The sequence below is a fragment of the Labrus bergylta genome, chromosome 14 (assembly GCF_963930695.1).
Source record: "Labrus bergylta chromosome 14, fLabBer1.1, whole genome shotgun sequence".
Lineage (NCBI taxonomy): Eukaryota > Metazoa > Chordata > Actinopteri > Labriformes > Labridae > Labrus > Labrus bergylta.
The window spans coordinates 8,362,786-8,386,218 of record NC_089208.1 but is presented as its reverse complement, the minus strand read 5'-3'; the positions used below and the strand labels follow the sequence as shown (position 1 = coordinate 8,386,218).

At 39.8% G+C, this 23,433-nt stretch overlaps 3 protein-coding genes across 4 annotated transcripts; 2 read left to right on the top strand and 1 right to left on the bottom strand.

The window, feature by feature from the left end:
- Positions 1–656: 656 nt before the first annotated feature.
- c14h11orf54 (chromosome 14 C11orf54 homolog) lies at positions 657–4,486 on the bottom strand. Its single transcript, XM_065962789.1, has 8 exons — positions 4,331–4,486; positions 4,148–4,246; positions 2,963–3,036; positions 2,777–2,878; positions 2,199–2,375; positions 1,795–1,944; positions 1,213–1,329; positions 657–1,075 (listed from the first exon to the last, which is right to left on the bottom strand). Exons 1-8 carry the CDS (start codon positions 4,395–4,397, stop codon positions 902–904), a joined length of 960 nt encoding a protein of 319 aa, XP_065818861.1. The 5' UTR covers positions 4,398–4,486; the 3' UTR covers positions 657–901.
- A 313-nt stretch (positions 4,487–4,799) lies between these two features.
- Positions 4,800–9,778, top strand: LOC114921297 (G patch domain-containing protein 4). 2 transcript variants are annotated; one of them, XM_065962787.1, is made up of 5 exons: positions 4,800–5,240; positions 5,326–5,602; positions 5,693–5,841; positions 7,092–7,134; positions 7,228–9,778. In XM_065962787.1, exons 1-5 carry the CDS (start codon positions 5,080–5,082, stop codon positions 8,719–8,721), a joined length of 2,124 nt encoding a protein of 707 aa, XP_065818859.1. In that variant the 5' UTR covers positions 4,800–5,079; the 3' UTR covers positions 8,722–9,778. The 2 variants fall into 2 exon arrangements, with proteins under 2 accessions (XP_065818859.1, XP_065818860.1); XM_065962788.1 differs by lacking the exon at positions 4,800–5,240 and having other exon boundaries at positions 5,332–5,602; positions 7,097–7,134.
- Positions 9,779–12,983: 3,205 nt separating this feature from the next.
- On the top strand, positions 12,984–23,290 carry aspa (aspartoacylase). The gene is made up of 6 exons (XM_020653794.3): positions 12,984–13,537; positions 16,498–16,693; positions 18,515–18,608; positions 18,733–18,840; positions 21,801–21,910; positions 22,111–23,290. Exons 1-6 carry the CDS (start codon positions 13,296–13,298, stop codon positions 22,300–22,302), a joined length of 942 nt encoding a protein of 313 aa, XP_020509450.1. The 5' UTR covers positions 12,984–13,295; the 3' UTR covers positions 22,303–23,290.
- Positions 23,291–23,433: the final 143 nt, after the last annotated feature.

The window sequence follows — 23,433 nt, the reverse complement described above, 5'->3', positions numbered from 1 at the left end:
ACATTTAGCATAGACCTTTACTGTTATGTACAGTCTACGTATTTATGGTAAATGAACTTATATAGTCTTTTTTCTAGTCTTCTGAACAGGACTTCCTGTGACTGCAGGAGATTGGGATTGAACCCCCAACCCCCCTGGTTAAGAGACAACTGATTCTACCACTGAGTTGCACCCGCCCAAATATGTCTCCTTCGGCACTTTCATTGTTATATACGAAAACAATGAAAGTACAATCCAAAGGTCAAGTAATATAAATGTGCAAGAACTTCTTAACTGGCTAATATATTTAGTTTTGATCAAAATTCAATTCATTTTGTTATTTTGAGTCTGTTGTGATTATTCCAAGACCACTGGAATGATTTGTCATGCTTATCAAATCAGAGTGATGTAAAATTGTGTGAAATACAGTAAACCACTGCAGTAACTGCACTGGGGTTTTTCACTGCGTGCTGATTGGAAAGCTCTATTAAACATTATAAATAATTGAAATCCCGTGTGGGTTGAGCCCTGGTGTGAAGGGCTTTCAAAAATATCGTTCTAGTTTTCCTTCACACTAACTGCATCAAGAAAACTGAAACTATTCCCCTGCTCTGGTCTGTCATGCTTTTTTCTTTTATCTGTATTAGTGTTGCACTGGATTAAACAAACAGAAAAGAGAAACTCAACAAGGCTTTTATTAAACCAAATGTAGTGATTCAGTTTATAAGAAATGCATAGGGATTCTTAGAGAGGTTATTTCAGAGCAAAGACTCACAGAAAAGATGCAACCCAATCATTTACATAGTAAAAGTCAACTTCATGTGTGATTTTATAAAACATAAGACAGTAATATATATCACATACTACTTGATTTATCAAGAGATACTTTGTGTCACAAAAGATTTATTCATTCTTTAAGTGTTCAGTCTCGTCCGACTGCGTGGGTGTCTTTAGGCCTGTCGATACGATACACAAACTCTGCAGGCAGGAAGTAGCCCAGGTACTCCACACTGTCGGGGGTGGTGTCGATGTAGTAGTGACCTCCTTCACCGTGGTGGCTGAAGCAGTGTGTGTGCTCGACACGCAGATCCAAACCCTGGAAACAAATGAACAGCACCATTACTACGCAGCTTCTTTTCTCCCCTGCTGATGGGTGCTCAAACCATTTGAAACACTCATCTCATCGTTCTCATTGGGTTAGGGGTGTGTGTGTGTGTGTGTGTTATAACTTACCGGATCTCTGGACACGAGCACAGACTGGCAGATGAGCGGGGCGCTGACCTCAAAGTGCTTCAGCCAGTTGTTCACATCGTCATTGGAGTGGAGGGGGCAGACGGAGAACTCTCTTGGCTATCAAAAACAGAGACAAGGAAATTATTATCGACATAATATGTGAACAACTTTCAGCTCAAAAGTGCTTCGAATAAGGAGATGAAAATGCACATGAGAAAAGAAACAATGAATATTTAAACATTGCAACAGTGCAATACAAAATTTTTAAAAAAGTGAAAGCTTTCTTTGTTAGTTTGTTTTCTGCTTTGATTGTTTCATAGCTCTTTCTCAACTTTCATTACCTTCTGTATCGTCTAAAACATGTACAGTATGTTTATCATGTTGGTAGAATTATAAAAAGTAAAACCCAATAAATAATAAAAAGTTAGAAAATAAAAGATGTAAAAACAATGCATTAAAAATGATTGGAAACTCATTTAATTTAAGAACATCAAAAAATAGATCAATTGTACAGCTTGAGTTCAATCAAAGTATGTAACTGTCAGTATCAACGACTTATTCTGTGTCACAGCTGATATTTACCATTATGTGGATCTTAGCTTTCCCCTTTTGGATGATGAAGGTTCCTCCCAGAGCCAGGCTTTTCTCCGGGTACTGACCTTCTAGAGTCTTCCTCAAGGACGTCACCAGACTGTGACCTCCTGTCCTCTTTTTGGCACGAACCTCGAGGACCTGAAGAGACACACGGGTAGGGAGGACATGACAGCTCAGCTTCTCTTTGTGTTAATGTGTATCCTTCAAATGTTTAGAGATCACATGTGGCAGGGCTGAAGTCCATAAAAAAAAAAAAAGCTAAAGTAAGGTTATTAACTCAAAGTGTTTAGGTTCATTCATACATAACCAGAGGTGTTCAATATTTGCTGATGACAATGCAATTCTGAGAGGGCCACATCAAGTTTTTCTTTGATCAGGTGAGGCTGACTTACCTTCCCAGGCTTCCCCTCACAAGCGTACAGATTTCCCAGCAGTCCAAAGTTGCAGTCGGAGAACTTGTCGCTGTATTTTTCCTGCAGACACTTTCCATCGGCTGGATTGATGGAGGAGAAATAGCTGCTGTTCACCGCAGGCCTTCCCTCAGCTTCGGTTAGACACAAAGGCATCAGCTATGGACAAAAATAATGATTCTAAATTAGAAAATTCAGCTGATGCTTTCACGCTTTTTTTTTTTTTTATCTTCTGGGAGAATCAGAGATTTTAGCATTTCGCTAACCGGGAGGATTTGCGTCACAGTTATTCTCTCCTGCCTTTGCTTGCTGATGTGCTTTCAGTTAGAGTCAGTCCAAACTCCAGGATGCAATCTCACCCAAAGATTGTCTACTTTACTCAAATATTTACACTGCTTTCAGAAATACAGCAAAAGATGTGAATGAAACTTAAACCGTCTGACTTTAAAGATGACTCATCTTCAGAAAATGAGAGATGAGCAGCTGTAAAGTTGCCTACATTTTTTAAGTCAGGATCTGTGGTGTGATGAGAGTTAAAAAAAAAAAAAAAAAAGATTCACCTCTGCATTCATTCCAACAACCCTAGAAGCAGCGCCTGCAGCACCCAGCATGAAGGCTCCCGGCAGCTCCAGCTCCTTTGATATGGTGTTCATGTTGTATTCCTAGCAGGATGAGGTGACAATAATTACATGAAAAAGCTAGATAACTACAGGTCAGTGCTCTTTATCTCCACTCAAAATACGTACCTTATCCTTCTGGACCAGAGGCACCAAGTACGGCACACCCCCAACATCAGTGATTCGAGGATTTCCACACAAGCCTGCAGAGTGAGGATGGAGGTGACTTTAAGACCTTCAACACAAGGTTCCACACATACAAACGTATATGTTGTTTGCTAAATATATGCTTTACTCTCTAATCAACAAAGTAATTTCAACAACAAATCAACTTCAAGTTGAATCCCATCGGTACTCATGGTGTCAGCAAGGCCTGCACATAAACTGATTCAATCACCTTCTCAATAGCCCTGCTCCTTACACTACAGGAGCTATCATGTTTGCTGTTTTCATCGTCATTTGTGATAATGGCAAACCAATTGGCCTTTAAAAAGAGCTGATTTTAGGTTTTGTCCCGTTTTAATAAATGGGGCATTAGCTCAAGTCTGTAGGGACTCGGGTTGGGAACTGGTGGCTCGACCGGCTAAAGTCCAGGTGCTGACCGTAGCTGGAGAGGCACCAGGTCACTTCTTGAGCACCGTCGAGGTGCTCTAGGGGCGGCTGTGGATCAGTTGGTAGAGTCGGTCATCTCTCAACCGGAAGTTTGGGGGTTCGATCCCCAGCTCCTGCAACGACATGCATCTCCCGCTGCTTTGTCAGGGCGTGTGAGTGCGGGGTTGGTAACTTCTTATGGTCACTTTACATAGCAACCACTACCGTCAGTGTGTGAATGGGTAGGTGTAACATGCGGTGTATTTGGCTTTGAGTAGTCAGAAGACTAGAAAAGTGCTATATAAGCTCAAGTCCATTTACCACTCACTATTGAGCATGGCTCTGAAACCCTCAACAGCTTTGGTTGCACGCCCTGCTTAGCAGCGTGTAGCAGCCCCAGTCTGACATCTCTCCATTGGTGAACGTCCATAGGTCTACCTTGTTTCTTGTTTGTGCATGTGTATATTTATGTGTGAGAAGCATCTCTCTCAATAACAGTGTAAAAAAAAAACAATAAAAAATGTGAAAAAGGATTAAAAAAAAATATATATACATGCAAGAGATTGTAGGAGCTTGTTAAATGGAAAACCATGCATTTAAAATTTAAGGTGTTTTTGTAATATTACACAATCTAAGAGTTGACCCTTTGCCCCTTTTGAGAGTGTCAGCATCTTTTTCAACTACTCTTTGCATGAGGTGTAGTCTACTTGACAGGTTTCTTACCTTTAACAGGAAAATGGAAGGGCTCTTTGGTGAGATCAGGACACTCCACAACACTCACCTGCACTTCAGCAAAGTTCTCTTCCAGCCCTGCTTGCAACACTGCAACAAACAACGACGACTTTACTCTCCGAGTCTCTATTAACGTCTTTATTTGTTTCATGAATTAAAGTTCAAAACTCTTACCGCCACGAAGATCCTCTAAATCTGGCACATGCAGCTGAACCTTCTCGGTTTTGCTGATATCTGCCATATTAAGTGCACTGAAGGGACCTGTGGCAGCAGACTGTGCAGCTGTGCAGGAGGCGAATGTACGACTGAAGTACAACCAAAGAATAAATAATTACAAGAGAAGTCACTGCCTAGCCTAGTTCCTGGACAACTTTCTCGCACGATATGTTCAGGCTAACTTCAAGTCAATAAATTACGTTTCAGGAGGTAGGAATACTCAGAGATGTTGTGTTCATGTTTACACACTGAAAATATTTCTCAATTAAGTAAAAAAAAATAACAGCTGGTATCTGATAAGAAGCTAACCTATACTGCGGTAAACCGTGCAAACGAAAACGGAAGCGGAAAGAGTGAATCCTCTTGTTTGCTTGACTGCCTTCTGCTTCTGCCTTCCTCTTTGGTTATTGGTCACATGATTCCTCGTCACATTAATGACGTTGAAACACTTCCTGGTTGACACAGAGCAGCATGTGGAGGGTAATGCTTACCCTTTATTTGTTTTGGTGCAGCTTCAAGTTGTTTAACGACGTGAACGAGATGTTAAGTTAAAATTTACCATCACTTGTGAATTATGTATTTCTCTTACAAACACATTTCGGGCATATATTCGTTAAAAGGCTTTGAACGGATGTAATCTCGTACTTATTGTTTTTGCGAATGAAGACATCCGCTTCCTCACCCATTGGCTGATAAAAATCTACACAATGACAGGATTGAATAATTCAGGTGTATTTGACACCTTCGACGAGTCCTGCAACTTGTTATTGCAAATATCACCTCCACAGTATGTAGAGAAAGTATCGCGATATCTCGCTTCCTCTAATGGACAGAATGAAGTATCTTGCAATCCTACAGAAGAATACAGGTAAGAGTGGTACAATCTGGTGTTAAAAACTGCAGTATGAGAATGTAAAGTTTGACCTCCTACACTTGTGTTTGTGTCTCTGCAGTGACTCAGGGGACAGCCTGTTTATAACTCAGAAACCAGCACCTCTGCCTGTGAGGTCCAGTACAACCCGCTACAACCGGGGTTCATACCCCACACCTCCCACAGATCTAGCAGAAAGTGAAGATGACTTGAGATCATCAGCCTCCCATGGCGTATCCAAAACTGACAAGAGAAAGAAGAAATACAAACTTCCAGCGTACAGTTTCCCTTTCCTGGCAGAAAGGAAGTCCAAACGAAGAAGCAAACACTCTCAAAGCCTTCACAACAAAATCCTTCACGTAATGAGAAATTGTGCAATTGTGATGCACATTTTTGCTGGTTGCTGTCGTATACATGCTTGTTAAAGTGATTTTGTCAATGCTTTTCAGAACTCTGCAATGGGAGGCTTCTTCAAATGTGTCCAAAAGATGTGGCATGGATATGGAAGTAGAGATGTTGTGGACTCGTCTTTACCAACAGTTGACTCGTCTCTACCAACAGTTGACATGGAAACGGATCCCATATCTCCGCTGTCAGAGTAAGTTTGTTATAACGTACGTTACTTTGTACAGCACTGGTCAACTGTGGTTGCTAAACAAATAAAGTTGGATTGGATTGGATAAGTACCGGTAATGATCATGCTCATTTAGATGAAATATTTGAATCTTTAAAGCGTAGTGCTGATCCATCAAACTCTAATATCAAATATTACCGTCATAATAATGTTATAGAGAAACTTGTCTATATACAGCAAAAGAAAAGCTGTATTCCTTACTAAAATAATTATTTAACAATGTTTGAGTCATTTTTTAAAATGTCATTATGCTGCAATTATTAGCCTAGTTTTTGAATAAAGGATTGATATTTTCAGTTTTATAAATTTGATCACGTGAATAAGCAGAATGATGGAAAATCAATTCCCTTTTAAAACTGGTTTACATTTCTAAATCGCTTTTTTCAATGTTTCATAATCTCCAAATACTATAATATAATAATTTAGTTCCTCAAAGATCAATCTTTGGACCACTACATTTTGAAATATGTATGTCAGTCCATTATGGTGTCATCAGGAGACAAGGCATGAGAAAGTATTTGCATCTTGGCCATGCTTACAACTGTAATATTTAGATGACTTTTTTATTTTATTTGATAATTTATTGAATTGTACTCACGTTGAAATGTTTTGTGGTCAGCTTCTGTCGAGTTATTTACAGCATGTAGACGTTTGCAGGGTACAGTTTAATGTGTTTTGTGTAAAGTACTACACATCAATATACAGAGCAGCAGTGAGAAAAGATGTCCTGCTTTGTCAACAGAGGTTGTCAAAATCAAAGTTCTTCACAGTTTGTTTTGGAGTGATTGTTTTAATCAATTGCATTGAGTTTATTACACATTTTCTTTCTAACCTGCAATAGAAACACATTTTTCTTATGTTTAGTAGTTACTTTCCAGAGTGTTTTAAATTGCTCTGTATGGTTAATATTGGGTTTTAAAATAAACACGCTGTTAACAAATTCACAAGTTCTGCACCTTCTCTGTTTAGACTGGTCAAAGGAGGGGGTGTCACATTAACTATTTCCCCTAAGAGCGCTGTGAGGGCGATGTTGGGCTCAGGAAGCTGAGCTCTTTAAACACTGAACTGCATAGGTTTTCTACAGAAAATTAGCACTGCCAGTGCAAAAATAAAGGCCTTAAAGTACTTTAAATTTCAATAGCCTGTATGAGAAGTAGGTCAAAGTAAGATTGACTTTATTGTAATGAAACGTGTCTGTTTTTTTTTTTTTAAAGAGAAGAAGAAGAAGGGTCAGGTAACGAGGACATCAAAGTGGTGGTAAGCTGGCTATTTAAACAACATTTTTTGCATCTCAGAGCAGGTTCTATTCCTTTTTTTTTATATATTCTCTAACTGTTTGTCGTCTTACAGGAAAGAAATGTTTTTGCAGTGCCTTTAAAGAGAAAGAGCCAACAAACCTTTTGTAAGCAGTTAACACGGAAAAAGCAGAGGAAAGCCACCAACACCAGACAAGAAACCTCACAAGGAGAACAATGTAAGACTTCACAGTTACCAGCAAAGGCGACTTTATCAAGGAGCACATCAGAGTTGGTGGACACAATGAACTGTGATTCTGAAGAGTCTGCTTGTCGAGTTAAAGCTGAAGCACATAAGACAAAGGGACTCCTTGTCGGAGAAAAAAAGAAGAAAAACGCAAGAGAGGGAAAGACTTGGGGCGAGAGTGAGGTGGATAACCCGCAGAAAAGTCAACTGCGACACAAAGAGGACGGCAAAGAGGCAGCAGCGACTGTAACGGAACCGCAAACTGAAGTTTTACACATCGACGATCTGCCTCAGACAGCACAGTTTAAGACACTCCACAGTCCAGCAGGTCGTACGAGTGACACTCACACTGACTTGTTGTGTGAGGAAACCATGGCAAAGAAGAAGAAGAAAGACAAAGACAGGAGCCGGAGTCAGGAGGAGGTGCAGGGTATGAATGTGACGGAGAGGCCATTAAATGAAGATAGCATGTTGAGACAAGAAGAGGGAGACACTTCTGATTTGAAAGAAAAGAAGAGAAAAAAGAGAGAGGCAGCTGCAGAAAATGTCAATAACTTAGGATTTGATTTGAGAGTGGAGGTCTCATCGTTGAGTACAGAAAATGGTGGGAAGAAGAAGAAAAGCAAAAGACGTGATAATGAAGAGGAGCAGCGACAGTCCAGTGCTGTGCCTGAACCTTTTAATGACAATGCCGAGATGCAGAAGAAACATAAGAAACATAAGAAAAGGAGAAAAGAAGAGGGGATCGTGGTTGCAGAGGAAGGGAATTGTTTGGCAGCTTCTGAGCAAACTTTGGAATCCAGTTTTGTCAAAAGAAAGAAGCATAAAAAGAAGAAACACTCGTCCTCCAAGGAGGCTTCTCAGCACGGTAGAAGTAGCCCGGTAGAGTGTGTAGATGGGAGCTCTGTTAATGATGCTGTGGAGACGTCACCGAAAAAGACGAAGAAGAAGAAAACTTTAATTGAGGGGGTGGATAACTCTTCCGATTCTGAAGAAAAGAAAAAGGTTTTAAACGAAGATGACATTCTGAAAACAGTGGAGGGCCTTGCAGACCAAAATGCTGAAGTGAGAGTTAGGAAAAAGAAGAAGAAAAAGAGGTCTGAAGACAATATGGTACAAAGCGGTGATTCAATGTCTGTGCAGGATAAGTCCTCATCCATCCTCTGTGCTGATCCAGAGTCTTCTTTAAAGGCTTATGTCTGGGGTGCAGAAAAACCTGGTGTCAGCGCTGGAAATCTGGAGGCGGAATCAGAAGAAGTCTCCGGAAATTTGGAAATATCAAACAATGAGGACAGGAAAAAGAAGAGGAAAGGAAAGAGAAAAATGTTGGAAGTGCAGAATGGTGTGGGAAAAAAATCATGAGCAGGATTTTGAGGAACCAAACACAACATGTCAGGGGGCCTCGTGTGGAATCACAGACGCGGGGGGACACGCGCAGGAAAACGAAGCTGAACTGATGACTCCAGTGGAAAGTTTGGAAAGTGCTGCAGATGCAGGTCTGTCTTCAACAGATGAGGCTGTGGTGTTGAGAAAGGAGAGAAAGCTTGAAGATGCAACATGCCGTGTGATGCATGAAAGTCCAACAGCTGAAACTGAAGAAACTGGTTTGACACCTTCAGAGACTCCAATCCACATAAGGGAGAAGAAAAAGAAGGAACGGGTTAAAACACACTGACAACCTTTCCTTTGAGGTGAATTCTTTGACAGAGTCTGCAGATTTAGAGCCCGAAGACGACAACAAGAAGGAAAGGGAGAGAACAACGCAATCAGCTGAGCATAACATCACACCCAGCAGCCCTATTCTATCAGAGACTTCTTTTTTAAAACCCCAAATGTCATCAGACAGACTCATGAAGAACACTTAAGTAAAGAGGAAACTGCTTAATCCCAATGAGGATTTCCTTACAGACTTTTAGATCGGGATTATGTAAAGACTGGCAGACCAAGCTGTGGATTCAAACACAGAAATGTGACGGCTGTGAGGTTTTAAAAAAAGAGCTTTTTAATTATGTTTTGTATCAAAGTATATTTACTGACATGCTTCACAACCTTCTGGTGTCGAGCTAAACTCTGTTAAATAGAAATTACGACAAAGGTTATTTTTTGGTAATAAAGGCTCCTGTATATGAAACTCTTGACTCTTGGAGGAAAATGTCAAAATGTTAGTATTTATTTGATTACTTTTACTTTCCCATGATCTCAGTATTGGATCCTCAATGTATGTGTTATGTCTTATGGTCAAAATCATGAGCACAACATTAAATGATTTGTATTTTATTATCTAATGTTTATACTTCTCGTTCTGTCCTCCAGGTTTTTAATAGAGCTTCAATCAAAGGAGTGTGTACAGTATCTATTAATCAAATGTTTGTGAGCCAACACTGAATGAACTGTGAACATTAAATGAAGTGGAGAGTTATCCATACTTGAGAGCTCCATGTCTTTCCACCTGGCTTGAAATTCTGAAGTACATATTTAATAAGGATTTCATCTAGGTAGCATACAAGTACTCTTTAAAAATGAGGTAGGGCCATCCTTCCTTTTGGAGTTGTAAGGTTTTAAGTTTGACCCTGGAGGTTTTTTTTCCCCTTGCCAGGTAAGTCTATAAATTACCGTATTCAATTCAGACTTAATTATTTTTTTCAGGGAGTCTCTACAGAGAGTCCCTGAAATAAGAAGAGATGTTGAGGCAGAACACTCATTATTACAATCAATTCTAATGACTGATTCTAAGAAAAGAAAGATCTTAATTTAAAGGGGACATATTATGAAAAATCCACTTTTACAGTGTTTTTGAACACATTTGGGTAAACCTGAGTTACTGACCCACAAAATATGAAAAAAAAAACATCCAGTCCTTTGATTTTAGTCTGCATAAGTCAGACAACACAGAGAAAAGCGCTCAAATTGTCTCAGTCTGTGATGTCACAAGCTGGATTCTGGTTAGAAAAATAAAAATAAAAACCTCCCCTCCCCTGGTATCTCCATCCCCAGCTTAGAGCAAAACTTTTGGGCAACTTTTGGGCAGCCATTTTTATTCTGGCTACAGAGGAGTGATGTCTACCGGAAAACTCAGGGGGGCTCATTGAATTTAAAGAGACACACACGAAAACGGAGCATTCTGAGAAGGCTGGTTTATACAGGGTCACAAACCTTCTCTGCTGCTTGATTCATGGTATATTTTGACCAAAGCACAGCACAGGTGTTTCATTTAGACTTACATGGGACTGTTTGAAAATGTGGCAAAGGGGTATAATATGTCCTCTTTAATTTGAACCCCATGGTCAACTGGCTGGCGATAATCTGAACATCTTGCCTGTCAACAAATGGAAACATAACATAACTGGGGGCGGCAGTAGCTCAGTGTGTAGGAACTTAGGTTGGGAACCAGAGGGTCGCCGGTTAAAGCCCGACCACGTATGGAAATGAGTCTGGTAGATGGAGAGGTGACAGTTCACTTCCTGAGCACTGCCGAGGTGCCCTTGAGCATAACACTGAATCCCCATCAGTTCAGGAGTGCTTGCTGTGGGCAGCCCCCTCACTCTTACATCGCTCCATTATTGCAGGTAAAGTATACCTTCCTCCTTTTACCTTTCTTTTATTGAGGCACACTTTGCTAATTTAAACCTGTAAGACTAGACAACATAGTGACTTAGTTTTTTTTTATGGTGCAACAACAATCTTTGCAAGGGATCGAATAGAAAGATATATTTTTTTAAACAAACAAAACAAGTAGAGTTGAAGTCCAACTTTTTTTTTAAAGTATGAATGCCACCGTACAACAAGTACTAAGAGCTTTACTTCCCAAACATCACAAAAAGAAAGCAAACAGGACTTCCTAAACATTCCAACACAAGTAAGTATAATGCAGCCTACATTACTCAAGTTATCATTAGTGAAAGGATACACTTCTGCAGAGTGGCAGCTGAGAGGGAAAAGGGGGAGGGGCCTTCTAAAATTTTGCCAGGTGTCACTAATCAAACCTTACTAACCAGTTGATTGGAGCATTGCTTCTAAAAACAAGAGAAAAGAGCAGATAGAACAGAGACATACTTTAGAATACGTAATGCTTTACAAGACAACATTAATGTATAATGTATCTGTATGAAATGCAAAAGGCACAGTACATTTACTGCAAAAATATCAACAAAAGACTACACAGACAAATATGATTTTAAAAAGTGTATTATTTATGAAGGATGAACAATACAGAGACTTTAAAAGGCTCATAGGGCCATAATATCCCTCAAGAACATTATTCTCAGAATGCAGTTCCACCTGTGGTACATAAAAGTCTCTAAAAGTAGCCTTCAATTATCAGGCACCACTCATTTGGAATCATCAACTAGTCTGGGTCAGGGGGCAGAGCGCCTCCCTACTTTTAAAAGTAAGCTTAAAACTTTCCTTTCTGACAGCTCAGGCTTGGACCAGCTCCTAGTTATGTTGCTTTAGGCTTAAGACTGCGCTGGTACACTCTATCTAGCGAATGCAAATTTATGAGAGAAGGTTTTTTTCAAGGTAATGCAAAACCACATGATCACATTTTTTCACGACCTGCACACTGTCTTAACATGAGACGTGAATGCACACTTAGAGTCATATATGCTGAAAAGTGTGAAGTATCAAATGAACATGCAGAGTGTGAATGATCCAAGAGCCAAGACATAATACATGGAGGAGGAGGCACTTTTCTGCATGAGTAGCTCTGCACCCATGGCCGACTTCCACAAGGGCTTGCTGGGGATGATGCCATTGAGAAGGGTGTCAATTTTGAAAAAGCATCACTCTCCTCAAGGCTGGAAGGTGACGGCTAATTATTTTGTACATTGGAAAGCGGGGAAGGTCATCCATCGTGGCTGCATGTGTGTAATAAAGCATCTAGAGACAAGGACTCTCATTGGTATCAGGTGGGGATGTTTTTATTTTATTTGGTTGGAACTGATCTTAATATTTTTTGATGTCTTGTTTGTTAGGTGCCTAAATGGTATTTGTTAGTTTTGTGTGTGGTGTCTTGGCTGTGATCGCAGTTGCTGCGATGAGGGTGTTTCCTGCAAAGGATTAATATCTATCTATCTATCTTTATCCTGTTCATTTTCTGCCTTAGAAACTCAATAAGATTCTATGTTAACCTGTATGTAATTCATGTTATACTGAGACTGAATTTAATCCTAGGTTTTTTTTAATAATCTTAATAGATGGAGAGATATATTTATATATATATCAAAGAAAAATAAACTCGTAAATGAGATCAATTAAAACACATCAGAAAGAAGGGAATATATTTTTTGTTTACTTTACTAATAGCATATTAACCACTTGGGAATAGCCTAATACATATTGAGTAGGGCTAGGTGGGCCTACAATTTAGTGATAACATACTGAATATTATGAATTAGATTTTTTCAAATCAAAAAGGGAACTGGTTTATTTTCAATTCCCTTTTTCCTGAACTGTAAAATGTATTCCCAACACGTTAAATCGCTTTATTTTGAAGGCCGTACTAGGAAGTAGTGTTTCCCGTCTCTTCTCGCTTGACAGACAACTTGTAGGTGGTTTTTTATATGGGAAGATAATCCCGGTTACATTTTATTTTGGAGGAAATTCACCGGAAATGATCAGTAAATAATATCAGAAAGGGAAACAGAGAGGGGCAGCATAAACAAAAGGGAGGAACATCGTTAACTGCAGTTTCGCCTGTTACTCGAGACATGTCGTGCAGTACTCAGCTCATTTTACGCACGCTGACTGACCACAACAAGCCCGCGGGCACGTTACGTAAGCGCGCAGCCACAGCAGGCTTTTAAACAGAGAGGCTTTGGAGCTCCAGCTGGAAACTTTTACTCCGCTGTTGAAGCCTCTGACACCTTTAGTGTGTCTTCTTCCTCGTTTCCACCCCCCCCGTCCCCCACACCCCAACTCAGTGTTACCATCCAGTCATGTCGTCGTACAACAACAGCGCGTGCTTTACCGAGGCCAGGCGGGTGGCTATTTTCGGGGGTACGCACGGGAACGAGATGTCAGGCGTGACGCTCGTCAACTTGTGGGTGAAAAACAGCGCCGAGATCCAGAGGAAACGAGTCGAGACCAAACCGTTCATCACCAACCCCAAGGCTGTGGAGAAGTGCACGAGATACGTGGACACGGACCTGAACCGAGCCTTCAGCCCGGAGAACCTCAGGTAAACACGGGAGACCCCGGAGCTGTCATGTCCTGTCACTGTGTGTCTGCCAGTGCGTGCTGTTGTCGCTCATGTCTGCTCTGCTTGTCATGCCAATGAACGGAAACTTTGCCATGGAGCAGATCCACAAAAAGCTCAATTTTTATAGTCAGACGCGTATTATTTGTTATTGATAATTTTGTGTAATTTATTGACTCAATACTATAGAAAAATACAAAAACAAATTCTGCACGTGCTGGCCTTACTGTAAACCTTGACCTTGTCTTGATGTGTTTGTGTACATTTTGTCCTGACGACATTTTCTTGTGAATGAAAAGACTCGTTGTGGTCAGTGTTCAGGCCTTACATCTGAAAAAACCTGCAGTTCGTGTATGTCTTTGTGTGTGTGACACAATTCTGCAACATAACAAAATGTGAATATATTCTATGTGTGTGTGTGTGTGTGTGTGTGTGTGTTGTAGGCTACGTAGCGCACATAGCCAATATCAAAACATCTCTTGCTGAAATAAAATGTCACGTTAATAATGGTCATATCAATAATATTAGTAGCCCATTAATAATAATAATAATAAGAAGAAGAAGAAGAGGAGGAAGAAGAATAGACTAATATGAATACAGTTCTAATTTATGAGTAGGTCTACAGAGCAGATAAGGGTGACACCATACTAGCCTATATGATGTCCTTGTGTGAATTCCAACCACACTCAAAAATCACGGGGATACTCCTCTTGAACTGCTATTATCACAGCTGGAGTGTTTACCATCAGCCATGTCCCCAACCCCCCCCCCCCCCCCCACCTGAACCCCCTCTTGGCTCTCTGCCAATAACAGCAGAGCAGCGGGTCCTCTCTCCGCCTCCATCCTCACTTGAGCCAGCAGGGAAAAAACGTGAGCGAAACGTGACCGCGCTGCAAATGAAGAAAGACTTCAATGTCTTCCCTCTCTTTTCAAATCGTGCCTCTTCGTGTGGCACTGTAGCGGAAAGTAGTCTTACGCAAACGCTGGCTCATGGATTCATTGTGCATGAACACACACACACACACACACACACACACACACACAGAGCAGCCTATTCACTAATGTGGTTGAATAACAGCAATCCACTAGTCATGTTTCACCATCTGAAACTCTTAATAACATTCACAGGGTTCTTCTATTGTACCCAGTTGAGGAGTTTTCATTAACTGTAATGATAGTTACATAATATCTCTCTATGTGCTCTTTTCTCTTTTTTTAATATATGGTTAATACAGTTGAGTGACAACGACTGAGCTTAAAGTATTATTATAGTATAGCATTATTACAAATATCTCACGATGTATATTTATTAGTGTTAGTGCTTAAATTAAACTTGAAATTGGAATTCCTTTAAGTTATTCATTATTAATAATAATGGTCTTTTTTCTTTATTTACAATTATTTCACATTTGGCTTCTTAAAATATTTAAAAAGCTCATATTTCACTGTTGAAATCACTTTCACTGCCACATTGCGGGCCTAAATGAGCTTTAAAGATCTTTCTGCTGCTTTTCAGCTTACAAACCCTTTGGCCTCTGTCAAGGCAACATATAAGAGGATTAAACAGAACTTAAATAGACTGACAGCTCATGCTCTATCTTATATTTAACGTCCAAGTTGGTGTGTTCACCAGCTTTAGTTCACACTATGCCTGTGTACTATATTTCCGGCCCAAAATCTAGACAATACTAGGTGTTTTGCCTGAAAATGGGTTGAAAAGAACAGATGTTAGGCAGGCAAGACAATATGGACAGTAGAGGCTGTGCTACAGTCGTTTGGAGAATGTCCCGGACTGCTGTGGTCATTTTTAAAATGCTTCTAAAGAGCTGAGGAAAAAAAGGGGGAAGCTCTCATTCTCTGCTCAGAGTGTAGTAATGTCAGTCTCGAGGGAGTAGCACTTTTATTCTGGGGCAAAAAAACAAAACAAAAAAAAAGATTACATTTCCATTGTAATCCAGCCAATGCTTCACAATATTCAAACAGCAGCCATATCATCTGACATTAAGCCCAAGATGGTATCTCAAATGTTATAATGTTGTACTTCTGTTCCACTTTTGAAGTCGAATATCATTAGACTTTGTAGATGCTGACAAAATGTTATGATTTAATGACTTCCTAAATCAACAAAACTGGGTAAAGCTGAAGGACATAGGGACATATTTAAAAGTTTAAACAACATCTTTAATAACCCTTAAACATTTGACCAAAGCGTATCTAGCATTCAACTTATTACAAGCTAAAACAACAACATGATACTAACGTTTTTTTGTTTTACTAGGAGTGCTATTAGATAGCTTCCAGCAATGCTAGCTGCTAGCGATCTGTAAATACTCAACAGGAAATGGATGTGACTTAAATGTTATCAGCTAGTGGCATGTTGTTTTTTCTTTAAGTATATCTCCCTCAAGTTTCACCATCCATTGTCGTCACAGATGCTACCCGGTTAAATGATTATATTTCGCAGGTTCTATAACTTTTTTATGATTTTCAAACCTGAAACATTTTAGCACAACATGCTAACTGCAATTGAACCCTCGCACCTCATAAGAATGCCAGAGGAAAATGAATGCCATGTTAATGTGGTGAAGGGCTACCGCAACAGAGACAAAATCACGGTCGTTATTAAGACATCATTTGTTCTGAGGATCACAGGCAGGATCTTGTACATACTGGTACTCCATTTGAACCCAGAAGCAACTGTGTTCACTTGAAGTTGTTACATCTTTCCACTGAAGTGAAAGTTTTACACAGGGCACGAAGGTCAAGTTGACACTGTTGTGTGAATCATTAACACTCTTTATTGCGTATTGTTCCTTTGGTCTGATAAGCTGTAAATGTGTCAATACCTGATTGCTTTCTCATGCTCCGTGTGTGTGTGTGTGTGTGTGTGTGTGTGTGTGTGTGTGTGTGTGTGTGTGTGTGTGTGTGCGCGTGTCCTGCAGTGCCCCAGCAGGAGATGACCTGCCCTACGAGGTGCAGAGAGCCCAAGAGATCAACAACATGTTCGGACCCAAAGGCACCCCAGATGCGTACGACGTTATCTTTGACCTTCACAACACGACCTCCAACATGGGCTGCACTCTGATTCTGGAGAGCTCCAAAGACCACTTCAACCTGCAGATGATGAACTACATCAAGGTGACGACCTCCAGGGGCTGGACCTCCTCTATGACTCATTTCTAATGTGCCTTTCTTATATTTTCTCTACCTCTTTTTTTATAATCAGCCTGCACACAGTACTGGTACAGAGAATATAAACCAACGCTTTTATAATCATTCATCAAAAGGCATAATGAGTTTGATTATCCCATTGACTGTATAAGCAGTCAAAGAGGTGGAGTTTAGGGCAACCAAATGCTGTAACCCCATCAGAGTGAGGCAAAACCTCCGCACTTCACATCAGGGTTCTGCTCACACTGTTGGGGTTCCATTCTGGCGTAACAACCTGCTCACTATACATTATCCCTCAAGTATAAAAATACTTCTTAATATCAGGCTCTAGTGAGGATTCCTTGGTTTTTGGAGCCTGCTTCAAGTTGCACAATTGAGGAACTGCACTTCTTTTGCTCTTCCGCATTTGCTTCATTTCTCAATACCGGAGGTTGCCTCTATTTTTACCCCCTAAAAAATTACAAAAATAAAATCTAAATGTAAAATGTATAGACTGCAGAAAAAATGTATAGACTACAGAATAATCACTCATAATCATCACTTATTTCCCACTTGTGTATCGGCAGAGTTCCTTCCTTCTGCCTTTACATTCTTAATTTATTTACTAACCTTTTATTGGGGTTGAACATCTGATTCATGTTAGGAAAAAGTTCTGTATGTTCAGTACATTCAAGAATACAATAAACAGATATTATCTGGTTCGAAACATTGCATCCAAAGAGTTTCAAAACAGTGACAGCAGTGTGTATTTTGATGTTTTTAGAATAAGTTAAGATCATTTAAAGTGGTTCTTTCTTCCATCTTTGTACTTGTATGTGAGGGGAAAAGTAAATATTTTACCTGAAGGGGTCCAGTTAACCTGTGTTAATAATATAATCACCAGTTTACATAGATGTGTTGGGCAAACTCGTCTAAAGGATAAACCATCTCGATAATCCAGAAGGAGGCCTGCTTTTGTTGGTCATTACCTGCTGCAGCCTGAGAACACACCTTCCTCATTTGTTTCTTATACAATCGTAGAATATATTCACAACCTCTACAAACATGCTCCATACATTATTTTAATTTTTTTAGATGACATTTTTTATTATATATTGTATATATTTTATCAGCTCAAGTTTTTGCTCCACAACACAAGACAAAGGTATGCAGAGCAACACCAGGGAAGAAAAGAGCAGCCAAGAACAACAAGCTGTTTGTCACATCAGGCTACAGAGGTTATGAGAAATGTCTTTCAATCTTTTAGATCACAAAATCCTACACAGAGATAAAGATCTATACTATTATCAGACTTGAGTGAAAATAGAAAATGCAATCTGTCGAATAGTGAAAATACACCGCCGAGATGTTAAAGTCTGTCTGAAGTAAAGCACTCAGGCAATTGAGCTCCAACAGGAATCAAAGTAGAGATAGAAGGAAACCTGGAGAGTACAGACCTCTGCCTTGTTCATGAGTCATATCTGAAATTGGTTCTAAATGTTATATATGTTTGTCCTTGAGCCATGCTACATCCCTCTAACCAATATTCAGAAAAAAAAACATAACCGTCTTTGTCAGATCAACTAGAATGAGTATGACCCTGAACTTGATCCATTCAGGTGGTCCTACCTTCCAAACGTGTGTCAAACGTGTTACACTAGTTCTCACTGTGACTTGCTGCAGATTAAGGATTAAGACCTTTAAACAGCAGTTCACAAAGTGCATCTTCTGGAGACCTTCAGCTGATGTGCAGCATGTTTTCGATCTGCAGCTGAGATCCTGTTTTTCTTCATCATTTTGTGTTTGCAGAAAGCCATCGCTCCGGCCAGCTGTCTTGTTCTGCTGAATGAACATCCTCTATTGAAATACTCCACTTCACGCTCTGTTGCCAAGCACCCTGTGGGTGAGTCTCTCAAGTCCTGCCAAAAATGTCTGGGGACAGTTTTTTTTAAAGATGCTCTCAAGTCAAACTCATTTATATTGTAGAGTATAGTTATACACATGTTGTTGTGATTGTTTGATCGCAGGTCTGGAGGTGGGTCCACAGCCTCAGGGGGTTTTGAGGAGTAACATCTTTGAAGCTATGAGGATAATACTGAAACACGCGCTGGATTTCATCGAGCTCTTTAATGAAGGTAGGGCAGAAATACCATAGCAGCTTAAACATTTAAGCTACAACATACCACATTTATGTGACCTTTAAAAACCTGCTGCGTTATGACATTTTAAAGTCTCCAAGAAAAACAAACTCTGCAGAAGCCGAAAAACGATGTCATATGTAAATTATTTGTAATACAGGGTCTTATGTACACAGACGTTAGCATCTGAAAAGTTAAAGACATTTTGTAAACTTAAATTGAATTTCATGAAGTTGTAGCTAAGCCCTGATATTAAGTGAATTATTAATTCCACAGTCCAGTTGTGAGAAAGTACGGCTATTTGACTGTTGACACTAAACGGACTGTAAGCCTGGCAGTGAGCCATCTGTGACACCCACAGGTGTTGAGTGATGACCACAGTTGTCTGTTTGAGGCGGCAGGGATGAGTATACCAATGTAAATACTTCATACAGAATAATCTAATGTGACAGAGCCATCCTTTAGCATTGCTGTCATAGCTTTGACAACACGTTTGGGCATCTCTTCTTTGCATGCGTATGCTAATAGCTGACTATGATATGAACAGGGACGCACTTTGTACCTCACCATTTATTGACTCATTAAGATGAATCATTTCTGATGGCTGAGCTTCTGCTTGATCATTTGTTTCTGAATCAAAACACGCAAACATTTCAAACTGCACTACACTTATTGCTACTTATTGTCACATGTTCTGTTGTTGTGTGTGGAGCCAAAAAGATGTTAAGCAAATATGTGGTTGGTCAAGTCCCCACAATGTTGAGAAATGCTCTAAAAAGCAAAATAAGGATTTTTTTTTTGACCTATGTTTCCTCATTATAGTGGGTGTTTATTTTCGCAAAGGTCTTTGGATTGCTAAATGAAATGGGACTTTGGAAGAACTGCTGCATTTTTACAATTTAAAGGCAATATTTATAGAGTCTTTAAAGCCAGAGCAGTTGCGATTGTAGCAAACATGAGCAATGACTGACTTCATGCCTCTAACAATTTGCATGAGAAGTCACAAAGTCTCTAGAATTTTGCACAGTTCGTTTAGTAGTATGATTCATAATGTGTGATGTAACAGAAAAAAATGATTTGATTACAGTCTTCTGGTTTACCATAATCATCCTGATGAGAAGCAATTTGTGACCAAACGGCCACGGGTGTTACGTCTGATTCATCCAGATGTAGCGACATATCTAAATTTATCTGCATCTGACTCATTCTGCCTCGGCTCTGCCCCTTTTCTTCCCCAAGGAGCGGATATGCGTGTCAAAAGTTAAGGTGCGAGACAGCCTGCTGCTCCTCTTTTTACGTAAACGGGCGGTCGGTGCCAACTGTGAGGTGCAGTCTGCTGGTTTCCCCCCCCGACTGCTCGGCTGCTGAATGGGCTGCTTGTTGGTTGTTGGTCAGTTTCCATGTCGTTAGAGTCCGGCTGCCAACATTGTGGTAATCATCTGTCGTTGGGGCCACCGTGGTGTGGATGAATGCTTCGGACATGGTGATGAATCAGTGTTCCTGCGCTTTGAAGCCGAGCAGCCGGAAGAAAACAACTTGTTCAGCCATAAGAGATTAAACAGTTGGTAGAGTTCAAAAAGTCTTCTGAAGAATATGAGAAAACTTTTGTGAAGGTTGCGTTGTGAACATTTGTTCTTGTACTCTGCCACCTCTTGCATTCAATACAGCTCAGTGGTTTAACACTTTGTTCATTTGAGCCTCTTCATGTTTATTGTTTAAACTGTGCCATAAAAAACCTGTGCTTTCTATTTAGTTCTAGAGAATGGATAAGGCCCCTTTGGCAATTTTCAGGTTGATCAAAGTTGTCCAAGTTATAATATGACATTGTGGTATACAAGATGAATGACTGTGTTAGAAGTATCTCATAAGACTAAAGATTCTAAAAATCATCAGCTGATTTGTAGCACACAATATGCACACATGCATGACAAGATGTGACAGAGACTTCAGTGTTTGACATGACTTCAGTTAAGAACCAGAGTCACTGTCTTTCAGGCGATAATCTTCAAACAAGGCTTCGTTATAAAGCAAACCTCATTACTCTTTTTTTCACTCATCATTTCATGTATTTTTTGTTCTTATATATTCGTTTCAACAACTATTTTTGCTGCACTGCTCAACTAATGGCAACTAAATTAATTGCCATACAGTGTTGTTCTTTGGTGTTAGATTTGAGTTCGGTACAGACACTCATGGTTCAGTCATGATCCCCTGACTCATCAGCTAACCCGACCAGCAGGTTAAAGATTTTAACAATCCTGTGAAATATTTAAACATCTACTAGAAGAAGTAAGGTTGGCTGACTTTGGTAACCCTTGACTTTGCCTCTATAACCATCATGAGTCAGTTAGTCAAACATTCTTGTGACTTTAAAACATCCACCCCCAGCTGTATTTAGTTAGATGTAAGGTATGAGTTAGTTGAAATATGCCAATATTAGCATGCAAGTTTGCTGAACTACCAATGTAAACATTGTACTCACTAAGCATGTTAACCTGCTCATGGAGCAGTTAGCTAGGCCTCACGCTGCGTCTAGCTCATTAAAAATAACTACAAGAACTAACTGTCTGTGTCCGATTTGGTAATAGTCTCTAATTAACAGGTAAAATAAGGCATTTTCCTCAGTGGGGTTTTCAAGCCATAGCTAATAATTATGAGAATGAATGTTTGTGCCTGTTTCAGAGGTTACAACATTATTCTTCAACTTTACTGAAGTTCTGATCATCACCAGACTGCTGTATTTTCTGAAAGGATATTTTAGTTTCCTGACACTACGTTGGATGTTTTTTTTGTGTGACAGTCAATCTATCTATCTATCTATCTATCTATCTATCAATCAATTTATCTTTCTAAGCCTAGTCTAGGCCTATAGCAGCTAGGAGTTGGTCCATACCTGCACCAGCCCTAACTTTAAGTATATAACTATATACATATACATGTGTGTGTGTGTTGTTTAGGTATGGAGTTCCCCCCCTGTATGGTGGAAGTTTTCCGGGTCTTGGAGCGTGTTGACTACCCCAGAGATGCCAATGGAAACATCATTGCCATGGTGCACCCAAATCTGCAGGTACATATCCCTGATATTTTCCTGCCTCCACTCTCCAGCTCATAAATATTTGCCCTGCTCAATCAAAATATATCAGTTACTCTAAAGGAGTAATCGAGACATTTTTGGTTGATCTGGGAGTATATTGCTTTAGTTTGCTAAACACACTCGGGCTTTCTTTCTCTGTGCTTCTTGCGTGTTTGTTGTTGTTGTTGCTGCAGGACTGTGACTGGGAACCGCTGAACCCCGGTGACCCTATGTTCCAAACATTTGACGGAAAGACCATCCACTACCAGGGCCCGGGCACCGTCTACCCCACTTTTATTAATGAGGCAGCCTATTATGAAAAACAACAGGCGTTTGTAACCACCAGGCGAGAAACTCTGGTAGCCAGTGCCAGCAGAAAAGCATAAAAACTGGTTTGTGAGGCTAACAGCGATCATGATTTATACCGTTTCTTTTAGCCTCAACATGAATCTGTGTATAGTTTTTTGCACTTTGTTCTGTTAGAAAATGACAGATTTTTTTCCTCACAAATGACTAGGAATCATCTTTTACACACTGATTTAGTTTTCTATGCATTTACTATCAGAAAATCTAATAACTATGCAAAGAATATTTGCAAAGAGTCACTGTGAAAGTCTTTGATCTTAAGACTTGTATATTGCTGTGGTAAGTATTTATGGTATTGCTGTTATTTTAAAAAATCATTTACATTAAATTCTTTAAGTTTATACTATAAAAAAGGACAGGCCTTGTTATTAATGGCTTACGAATAAATATACACACTCCTACTACTGCTCAGGACGGCCATAGATGATCATAACCTGCAACTTTTTGACCCAAAACTCTTCTTGTGTGTCTTCTTCTTCTTCTTCTTCTTCTTCTCCACATTTATTTGTGACATCTTTGGGAGGGTGTTGGTGGCCTTTTTGATTCTACCTACCTGTAACTCCTGTGGTTGCATCTGTGGTGCTGTCCTATTGTTGCCTTACTTGAGATTTCAGATAAAATTGCACAACAAAATTAGGAGTCACATTTGTAGATAATATGTGTCTGATATCAAGATGTTATTTTGATAAGAAATGCTCAATGTTGTGTTCCTCTAAACACATGGAGTAGCGTTTGACAAACATGTTTTGTAATAATATATATGTGTCTATTTTGATATACTTGTATTGTATGTTTGGTTTGACGTGATGTTTAGACCTTGTTGAATCATAGGAAGTAGACATACTTTCTAATATTTTTTATGTCTCTGTCGTCTCAAAGTGTATTCCCTGTGGTCTTACAGTCATCCGTTTTTCATTCAGCAATATTTTTGGTAGCACCATTTTTATGTGATTAATACTGTTTACTGTCCTGTGGAAATCATCCAAATCAATAAATCTTGTACTGTGATGAACTGTGGTTGTTTCGAACTGCACCTTTTAAATTGTTTCTTTGACTCCTGATGCCTGTTTATCCATGTTACCTGCATCTGCAGCCACAAGAGGGCGACAAATAAGCGCAGATTGAAGTCCTCTGCCTGACTCAACCTGCTG

Bases quoted from the DNA above. Each gene is read 5' to 3' on its own strand.
- c14h11orf54 (XM_065962789.1), bottom strand. From the start codon at position 4,397: ATGGCAGATATCAGCAAAACCGAGAAGGTTCAGCTGCATGTGCCAGAT. The intron at 1,945-2,198 runs GTAAGTCAGCCT...GTGTCTCTTCAG, and splicing joins GTGAGGGGAAGCCTGGGAAG to GTCCTCGAGGTTCGTGCCAA. The intron at 1,076-1,212 runs GTAAGTTATAAC...ATTTGTTTCCAG, and splicing joins TGCTCGTGTCCAGAGATCCG to GGTTTGGATCTGCGTGTCGA.
- LOC114921297 (XM_065962787.1), top strand. From the start codon at position 5,080: ATGACAGGATTGAATAATTCAGGTGTATTTGACACCTTCGACGAGTCC. The intron at 5,603-5,692 runs GTAATGAGAAAT...AATGCTTTTCAG, and splicing joins TTCACAACAAAATCCTTCAC to AACTCTGCAATGGGAGGCTT. The intron at 5,842-7,091 runs GTAAGTTTGTTA...TTTTTTTTAAAG, and splicing joins CCCATATCTCCGCTGTCAGA to AGAAGAAGAAGAAGGGTCAG.
- aspa (XM_020653794.3), top strand. From the start codon at position 13,296: ATGTCGTCGTACAACAACAGCGCGTGCTTTACCGAGGCCAGGCGGGTG. The intron at 13,538-16,497 runs GTAAACACGGGA...CGTGTCCTGCAG, and splicing joins TTCAGCCCGGAGAACCTCAG to TGCCCCAGCAGGAGATGACC. The intron at 18,841-21,800 runs GTAGGGCAGAAA...TGTGTTGTTTAG, and splicing joins CATCGAGCTCTTTAATGAAG to GTATGGAGTTCCCCCCCTGT.